This window comes from Montipora foliosa, chromosome 9, assembly GCF_036669935.1.
Source record: "Montipora foliosa isolate CH-2021 chromosome 9, ASM3666993v2, whole genome shotgun sequence".
Taxonomy (NCBI): domain Eukaryota; kingdom Metazoa; phylum Cnidaria; class Anthozoa; order Scleractinia; family Acroporidae; genus Montipora; species Montipora foliosa.
Genome location: NC_090877.1, coordinates 49825524 through 49835523, shown reverse-complemented (window position 1 = coordinate 49835523; position 10000 = coordinate 49825524). Strand labels below are relative to the sequence as shown.

The 10000-nt window shown below is 42.0% G+C and overlaps 1 protein-coding gene and 1 pseudogene across 1 annotated transcript; one reads left to right on the top strand and one right to left on the bottom strand.

Moving 5' to 3' along the window:
* Positions 1 to 471: 471 nt before the first annotated feature.
* On the bottom strand, positions 472 to 5751 carry LOC137971330 (uncharacterized; annotated as a pseudogene).
* Positions 5752 to 7050: 1299 nt separating this feature from the next.
* LOC137971923 (uncharacterized) lies at positions 7051 to 8085 on the top strand. The gene has a single exon (XM_068818661.1). It carries the CDS (start codon positions 7051 to 7053, stop codon positions 8083 to 8085), a length of 1035 nt encoding a protein of 344 aa, XP_068674762.1.
* The last annotated feature ends 1915 nt before the right edge of the window (positions 8086 to 10000 follow it).

The following is a 10000-nucleotide window of genomic DNA, read 5'->3' as shown; positions in this document are numbered from 1 at the left end:
TGGCTTAACAGCTGGGTTTTGAGGATGTTCCAGCCATAGGGATGGGGCTGCCTGGCAACAGTGGAAACCCCCAGATATTACAAAATAATAAGACTAATCTTTAAGCCTTGTCAACAGCAAAAAGTACAAATACTACCATGCATCTGCTTTTTGCAGTCTGACCTTACATTTACACTGACGTATAAATGGAGTTTTCTTAAAAATGCCTATCTGAGGGGATGCACTGTAAAGCTCTTTCCACACTAGGAAACATAAACAATGTGTCACCAGTTTATCCAGGTCTGTGTGGACAGGGTCTGAGAATGTAGTAACTTAATATAATGCCCCTATGTGGTAACACTTCGGTAAGTGCAGTATTTTGCTGTCCCAGGGAGATCTAATCAGGGTCACCACCACATAGGACTCTATTGACTGCCTATTAAGGGAGAGGGGCCCTCTGGGTCACATCCATATGGTTCAATATCATCTGGCTCAGGGGCCCTCTGGATCACATCCATATAGTTTAATATCATCTGGCTCTCCATCGACATCCCCATGAGCAAGGGGATTATAAGCATGCATCATGCCATTCATCCACATTTGATATGGGGTCCAGTTACCCTCAGTACTAACTGCATGATTGTTGAAAGCTTCAGAAAATTCATTCAGGGAATTGTTGATTCTGGGGATAAAAATAGTATGCAAAGTGAAAAGCTGTGTGGGATCCTACACATTAAGAAGCCCTGATGATTCCATTGCATAAAAAGTGTAGTTATACAGGTGACAAACACATCGGTAGACCTCTCTCCAGAGACGCTCGATCCTCTGATTGTGAGTCGAGGGACCAGCAATTAAACTTGCTCTCCTTTCTCCTCGAAATTGTACCATTGCATTACAAACAAGGACGTTTTCAACTCCCCTATCAACTCTGATCCTCGATGGCCAACGTTCACCATCTCTGTTGACTGCATCTAAAAACAGGTCAAGCACTGTCTCTGCCAGGTTATTTGAATTACACTTTAAATATATTACACGCCTCGAAAACCCATCTATACAACCGTGAATGACGAGCTTCCAGCGTATTAACGAATGGTGCCCATCTAGGTGCCATAATGAATTGGGCCATGGTACCTGGTATACCCTTCGCGAAACAAGAATTCCCCATCTCAAGGCCCTGTTTTGTGGGTCCAATCGAGCTAGACATTCCCTTACTCTTCTTCTTTGCACTCTCAACCCCAGGGATCTCAAATAACCCGTCATATACACTTGTCCACTTGTTGCTCCATGTTCAAGTATGTAATCTCGTACTAATTCGTCTAACTCGTCAACAGCCAGTTTACTAAACCACCTGAAATCTTCTAAACCATAGTCTTTGATCCTCCGTGATATAGTCCAACGAGATACTCCCAACATCTCCGCAGTTCTAGTGTAAGTAAAGCCCAAACCTAGGAGGTCTTCAAGGAGCTCTGCAGGGATGTCAAAAGCTGGTTTACCGGGCTCATCACTTTTTAGCCTGGCACAAACATTCTTTGCCACTGAGGTTGGAGACAAAGATGCTGTGGCTAAACATTGCTGCAGGGCGGATAAGACATAACTGAAAGCTGATGAGAGATTGTCTAGGGTTGCTTTGTCATAAGCGTTAATATTCGAACTGCTGTCTCGGAGTGTACGGAGAAAACTCACCGTTTGATCAACAACAACAATATGCTGCTCCACAATTTCGTTATCTACTTTTGACTGGGAAATCTGGTCAGTTCTCTGAAGGATCGAGGAAAGAAACCTTGACAAGTCAGACTCCACATCGAATTTGAGCCTTGTGTCATCATTTTCATAGGCTGTCATTTCGTAACCGGCATTGTTGCCATGGATGACGCCGCCATGTTTGTAACAAGTAATGCTACGCGTCACTCACCAGAAATAGTGAAAGTTCAAGAAAGTTGAATTGAATGAATAGTTGAAGGTTGAATGAAGAATTGAATATTGAATGAAGAATTGAATAAATGTTGAATGAATAGTTGAATGTTGAATGAAGAATTGAATTTTGAACGAATAGTTGAATGTTGAATTAAGAATTGAATGTTAAATGAATAGCTGAATGTTGAGTAAAGAATTGAATGTTAAATGAATAGTTGAATGTTGAATGAATAGTTGAATATTAAATAACGTGCTGAATGTTAAAGAGCGAGTTGAATGTTGAATACAAGTTGAATATTAGACATATAGTTGAATATATAATACAAAACTGAATATAAAATTAGACGAATTGAATATTGCTACATTTGGCTTGCCATATTAAATAACGTGTTGAATGTTAAAAAGCGCGTTGAATGTTGAATACAAGTTGAATATTAGAAAAATAGTTGAATATATAATACAAAACTGAATATAAAATTAGACGAATTGAATATTGCTACATTTGGCTTGCCATATGAGAGCGAATAGAGGAATTGTGGGTGTTGTTGGTTTTTATGCGGGTGTGGAGGAGCTTTGCCATTGGTGGAAATATGGTAACATGAATTTGTCAATAAATTTATGGCATGAGAGGCGTTCAATGATTTCACAAGGATGGAGTGTACCTAGTTGAAAGATGGTTTTTTTCAGATTCTTGAGGCTTTCCGTGTTTCCCGTGGTGTAAGGATAGGCCGCAAATTGTCATGTTGTGGTGGGAGTGATTAGGAAGATTAAAATGGCGCGGAACTGGTTTTGATGCGTCTGTGTCTCGTAGGTGTTCGCGAAAGCGGTCCGCCAATCTTCTCCCTGTTTCGCCTGTGTAGGTCTTCTTACATAGTGTGAAGGTTATGCAATACATGACATTTACAGAGATGCATGTAAAGTGGTCAGTGATTTTAACGGATCGATTCGGTCCTGAGATCTTACCCATGTTAGAAATAAGAGGACAAGTTTTGCATCGTGTGCGTGTGCATTTGAAAGTTGATGAAGGGCTAACGCTCGAAACATCAGCTTTCCAAATCGTTCACGGTGGTAATTCGACCTTTATCAACACGTTTGATAAACCAAATGTTCCTGTAAGGCTCAATCAGGCTCGGGTGCAAGGTTTTTTTTTTAGCAACTAAAACAGGACCTTGGCACCCTGTGGAGATAGCGGGCGGTATCTCCGTGGGGTGCCCAGTTAATTGTAGCATTCCAATGCATCTTTTTTATTGACACCTTCATGGTAAAAGGTGTTTTAATCCTCTAGTTTGAATGATTTTTCATGTCAGGTTTTAATTAAAATTTAAGAGAATTATGCGGTTTATTGTGGGAGAGCGACGATATTTTAACAGGAGTTAATAGGAAATGGAACGATTTATTCGAATTTTTAAGACAACCATTTCAACTTGCATCATAACAGATGAGATCACACCGTGATCCCATCGGAGAAGTTTTGTGTTCCTGGCGAATCTAACTTAATGGGTTGTTCGTACACGTTAGGATTTGCTTGTGTACGCTAGAAATGGACAGCACGATTGTTGGAAATCGAACTAATCATCATTTTCCTCGGCAAGTAGGGCTATGAATCGGCACGATTAACTGATGAGCCTTCTAAGCCCCTGCAAACGAACTTTACTCCTTTACACGGCCTTTATGTCTAACCAAAAGATCTACAAATATTGGAAAAAATTAAATGTCCATCGAAAATGTTTTGCCGCTAGTTCATGCAACGACCGACATAAAAATATTCCATTCACAGAACTCAACGCTGAATCACAAAGGTAATCTTCACCAACAGAATTTTTTCAAAGAGCTAAGAACCACAACCTAAGACCTATTTTAGAACATACTAATTCAAGACATTACAAAGGCAAGGTCGGCTGGTTTTTGAAGCGCATTGTCCGAGCCCAAGAAACGAAAAATCGATGGGGTCTTCTTTTTTGTAGAAATGCTCGCCTAAATCTAGAAAACGGGGAGCCACGTGTACGAGATGTGTTGACACATTTCAAAGCCAGGATTCCTACCTGGCTGAACCAGAAAGGATGTACAACATTGTTTACATCTATGACTCAAACTATTCTTAATGTTGTATATCTCAGGAGTGCTCAGGCACATTTCAATGCCAGGACTCCTACCCTTTGTGTGCCCTTGCTATTACCCTTCTGCTCTCTTTTCTTGCTGTTGTTTTTTCTGCATGTTTTTTCTATGGTGTAACAATGCTGTAGTGTGTAATAGACCGCTGACAAGTCGGCGGGCTCGGGTACGTAGATTGTACGTTCTTCAAGATGGCGGACATTAAGGATATATAAACACGAACGCTTGCTATTTGTTTAGTGTGAGCTATCAACTTCTTTACTTGGTGTCAGAAGTGAAATCAAATTAATCTTCAACTTGTCGATATTGTATTTTGGTGAAAACGAATCAGATGGATCAGCTAAAGCCGCCAGAAAACCTTGATTTCGAAAGCCCCGATTTGGCATACGCGTGGAAAAAATGGAGAGAGGAAATTACACTCTTCCTCGACTTAGCAACCAAAACAGACGAGAAAGAGAGAAAGGTAAAGCTTTTTTTGTACCTTATTGGCTCAAAGGGCCGGGAAATCTATGAAACTGGAACGGAGAAAAAGGACAGAACACTCGATGAATTAATTCAGTCATTTGGAGAATACTGTGACCTAAAAAAGAATGAGACCATGGAGAGGCACAAGTTCTTCACAAGAAACCAGGAATCAGGAGAAACCTTTGATAAGTACCTTACAGAATTGAGACTTCTTGAGAAAACCTGTGATTTTGGAGCCCTATCAGATTCCTTACTCAGGGATAGACTTGTTTGTGGTTTATCCAACTCTACTCTGAGAGAGATATTACTTAGGGAGCTTAATCTCAACCTAAAGCAATGTATAGACATATGCAGAGCTTCAGAACTGTCAAAAGAACGAAACAAGTCCCTTGATAACACTTGATAACACAAGTCAGACAGGCACAATGAATCAAAGCCTATCAAGCCATGTTTATACTGTGGTAGAGAGCACAAGCTTGTGAGAGCTAAATGTCCTACATACGGAAAGATTTGTAATCGTTGTAAAGAAGCAAATCACTTTGCTGTCTGTTGTGGAAAGGCCTCAAGTAGCAAGCCCTCCTCACAAAAGCAAGTGAGATCCTTCCGTGATGATTATTATGATGATGAAAGTCAACACTATGAGGAGATAAGCACGTTTACTACTCACTCAGATACCGTATACTCAGTTGATGAGAGTTACAAGAGGAAATTATTTGCTACCATGTCAATTAATAACACACATGTCAAGTTCCAGCTGGACTCAGGAGCAACTTGTAATGTCATTACCTCAGAGGCCCTTCAGGGTAGTCACTGTGAGTACTCTCTATGTATAATGGCACAACTGTGAAACCCATAGGCCATTGCAAAGTGAAGATGACAGTCCCAATGAATGGTCGCAGAAATCTGGACAATTTTGAAGTTCTTCCACATTCCTCTACTCCCATTCTCGGAAGCAAAGCTATTCAGCAGATGGAGCTAATCAAAGTGCTACAAGAGAACATTAAAAGTGTGCATGCAGAGCAGGCAGTAGAAACCAAAGAATCACTTCTGGAACAGTATCCGCAAGTATTTGAAGGCATTGAATGCATGCCAGGCAACTATCATCTGACTATTGACTCTTCTGTGAAACCTGTAGTGCCCCCCCCCCCCCCCCCAAAAGTCCTTAGCACGGTTGACTTGACTTGAAGTGTGGTTTGTGGCAGGTTCGTCTGGATGATGAAAGTGCCGACTTGACGACTTTCAACACCCCCTCAGGCAGATATCGATGGCTGCGGATGCCATTCGGCATCTCCTGTGCGCCGGAAGAATTTCAAAGGCGGCAGCACGAAGCAGTCGAAGGTCTACCTGGTGTGATATCTGTGTATGATTACATCCTAGTTTACGGAGAAGGTGATACAGAGCATGAAGCTATGGTCGACCATGATAAAAACATGAGAGCTCTAATGGAAAGATGTAAAGAGCAAAACGTCACCCTTAATAAAGACAAGGTGCAGCTCAAGAAGTCTGAAGTGCGCTTTCTGGGTCATCTACTAACTGCCAATGGAGTACAGGCAGATCCTGAGAAAATTCGTGCGATTACCGAGATGCCCAAACCTACAGATGTCAAAGGTGTGCAGCGATTCCTTGGCCTTATTAACTATTTGAGTAAGTTCTTGCCCAAGCTGAGTGAAGTGTGTGAACCTCTGCGTGTATTGACACTGAAAGAAACCAAGTGGTGCTGGCTTGCGGCCAATGACAACTGGCGTGCAACAAACACTCCCCTGTACTTCGATATTACGACCCGGAGGAAGAGCTGACCCTGCAGTGTGATGCTTCAGAAAAAGGCTTGGGTGCTGACAATCCATTGCTTTTGGGAGCAGGGCACGGACAGCATGTGAGATGGGATATGCGCCTATTGAGAAAGAGCTACTGGCTGTTGTCTATGGGATGGAACGATTCCACCATTATACTTATGGTCGAAAAGTGATAGTTAACTCTGACCACAAACCTCTTGAGTCAATTGTAAAGAAACCCCTACATATGGCGCCAAAGAGACTGCAAAGAATGTTACTTTGACGTCAAGGGTATGGCATCATGTTAAGGTATTTGAAAGGAACTGAGATGTACTTAGCCGACGCCTTGAGTAGAGCCTACCTTACCGATGAAGCTCCAAGTGCTTTTACTGAAGAAGTTACCTTGATCAATGCCACTCAGTCTGGATACCTATCTGCTGTGCGTCTGGAGGACATTGCTGAGCTCTCCAAAAAGGAGCCTGTTCTAGTAGAACTGGAAAGAATGATTTGCAGCGGACGGCCAGAGAAGAAAGATGATGTGGAGCAATCACTTAGACCATTCTTTAACTTTTGTGATGAGCTTACTGTACAACACGGCGTTATTTACAGAGGAGAAAGAGTTGTTGTTCCCCTCAAGTTGAGGAAAGACATGATTCAGCGAATACACTCGTCCCACATCGGTATGGAGGGGTGCCTTAGGAGGACCTGAGTCTGTCTGTACTGGCCTGGAATGGATGCACAGGTAAGGGATTGTATACAGTCCTGTGAGACATGTCTTTCCACCGGTTCCAAGCAGCAAAAGGAAACGATGATACCTCATGAAGTAAAAAACCACCCCTGTGCCAAGGTTGGCCTTGATCTCTTTGAATTCAATCAGCGAACATATCTAGTAACTGTAGACTATTACTCAAATTTCTTTGAGGTAGACTATCTCCAATGCACAACCTCAAAGGATGTCATCCATAAAGTAAAGGCACACTTTGCACGCTACGGCATCCCGGACACGGTCATGTCGGATAATGGCCCACAGTTTTCATCGGAGGAGTTCCGACACTTCAGTAAGCGATGGGACTTCGAACACATCACATCCTCCCCGAGGCATTTACAAAGTAATGGAATGTCAGAAAGTGCTGTGAAGACAGCTAAAAGGCTAGTGACACGTGCACTGTTGGCACGTGAAGATGCTTATCTCTCCCTGCTCGACTTGAGGAATACCCCTACCCAAGGAATGACAACAAGCCCAGCTGAGAGAATGCTGAACCGTCGGACAAAGACACTCTTGCCAACGTCTCAGAAGCTCCTGGAGCCGAAAATGAACAATACTGTAACCCAAGAAAAGGGTATGATCAAAGACAGGCAGATCAAGTATTATAATGCTACAACCAAAGATCTTCCACCACTCTCCACCGGGCAAGCAGTGATGATAGAGCCAGACCGCAAAGGGCAGCTGTGGTGCAAAGCAACAGTGGTCGGCCAGAGCAACCACAGACCAAGGTCCTATGAAGTAGAAACTGACACCGGGCGAGTACTGAGCAGAAATCGGAGACACCTTAGACTGACCCCTTTCAGGACACCTGGAGATGACGAGTATGAACAAAGTCCACCAGCTGCAGAAGGCGAAAAGGAACCAACAGAGTCCACCAAAGAACTTGTCTCTCCAGAAGGCCAGGGCGGCCCATACCAGACACGGTCAGGAAGGGCTAGCAAGAGGCGCTCATACCTTAAGGACCTTAAGGAACATTTATCGACATTTGTTATGGAAACTTTGTGGAAACTTTGTTATCGTTTACATTGCCACATTTCTGGTTATTTTGCAGACACAAGGAACGTTTACGGTTGTTAAAAAAAAACCGGCATGTAACAATGCTATAGTGTGTAGTAGACCGCGGACAAGTCGGCGGGCTCGGGTACGTAGATTGTACGTTCTTTAAGATGGTGGACATTAAGGATCTGTAAACACGAACGCTTGCTATTTGTTTAGTGTGAGCTATCAACTTCTTTACATATGGGTCTCAGCAGCTTTCCTCGTCCATGCTTTACGATGCTGATGAACTGATTCCAAATGGTCAAACCACATTTGAACCTAAAAATAGGAGATATACACGCCCACAGTTAAATATATTGATAAATAGACAAATTATGAGGTTAAAAATTAGCGATGATTAATTTACATAAGAACATAAGCTACTACTTTATACCTTTTGCACTGGGAACAGCACTTCCTTTGCCCACTGGTAAAGCTCTGGATTGCCTGGATGAATGCCACTCCTGTTGTAGGCATTTTTTATTACAGGTTAGCATGATTTTTCTTCGCTCCTGATATTGAACAAGGGAATTAATACATGCATGAGGTTTGTGTTTGAAAGGTAAAACTTCCATTAATTTCTGATAAATTCTAACTACAAAGCGAAACAAAAGCAAACGCCATGTAACTTGTTCTGCAAAAACAAACCGAAAAGGGTCAAGCCGCATGTTTTTAGGTGGAAAATTGTACAAACTCTTACCTTTTATGGACTCCATTTTAACCCTGCCTTCAGGCAATCCCGCCTTTTTTTGACCATTTGACCTTTTCTGTCTCAGTCTTTCTCTGCTGAAAATGTCAAAAAGCCCAACCATGGGGGGAGACCTGGGTCAATCAAAGCAGAGTAGCCCCTGTCATGGGCAAGGCTTTGATGTCAATAGCCTGTGTGTGCGTGCCCTCCACCCACTGGAGCAAAACATTGATAGCTGCCTTAGTCACAAAAGTGAATTATACAGGCACAATTTCCATCCCTGATAAAGTGACAATAATTATTGCTTAAATTGTCCAGTTAAGTGCGAGGATTACTTCTATCTTCTGTCCGTCTATAACCCGCACTTCAAAAAACAAACATTTCTTTCAGTCTCTCCTTTGCTTTCAAAAGAGTAGCATAAAACGTTCTCTGCATGAGTCGCACGAAAAAGACAATGTATATGAGAAATAAAACAATGTATAGCAGACAGTGCTTGCAAACAAAAATGGATCCATCTAGATACAGTGAGATAAGAAAAATTCAAGCTAAAGTAAACACTGCTTTCCCTCCCCTTCTTTAAGTGAAAAGGAAACTACATTGCACTGTCAGAGATTCCCAACAATGAAAAGAGGTGGATGATCCTATCGCCATGAGATGGTGTTGGCTGAGTTCAACCTCCCTGCTGATTTAAGCCTGCATGTACTGTAGTACTGTAATACTCTTTGAGTTATACCTGGTACTGTTATTTTTTCGCGGAACAATTTTCTTCTTCTTTTTTTTTTAATTTAAACATATTAACCATTGTTTGCCCTAAAAGCACCTTGGTTTATCAAGGGGGCTCACACTAATACAGTAATCAGGCTTACACTCTATGAAATTTGCATTTTACCCACACCATTAATTAGAAAAGGAACTGTTTACATAGACACCAGAGCTATAAGGAGCCCAAAGGAATGGTCATACGAGCAACACGTGTGTAAGACACGAGGTTTGCAAATTGTAAAATGTTCTACATGACTCCAGCCTTGGCATCTGTCAAGTTACAGGTCAGATAAGAACTTCCTGCCTAAGAAATAGAAAGAAGTTCTGAGGAGTAAGAAGACTCCTTGGTAATGGTGGCAGGCAGGCCTCCAACTACTTGTCAAATGAACCTAAACAAAAATTTCTGCTTGTAAACCAAAGAAAAAACAAACGGTTTTCAAAAAGGAAAGTGAGTTTCATGTCGTTACTCCTATGTCTCAAAGACCTGCATATTGTCTTCGTCCC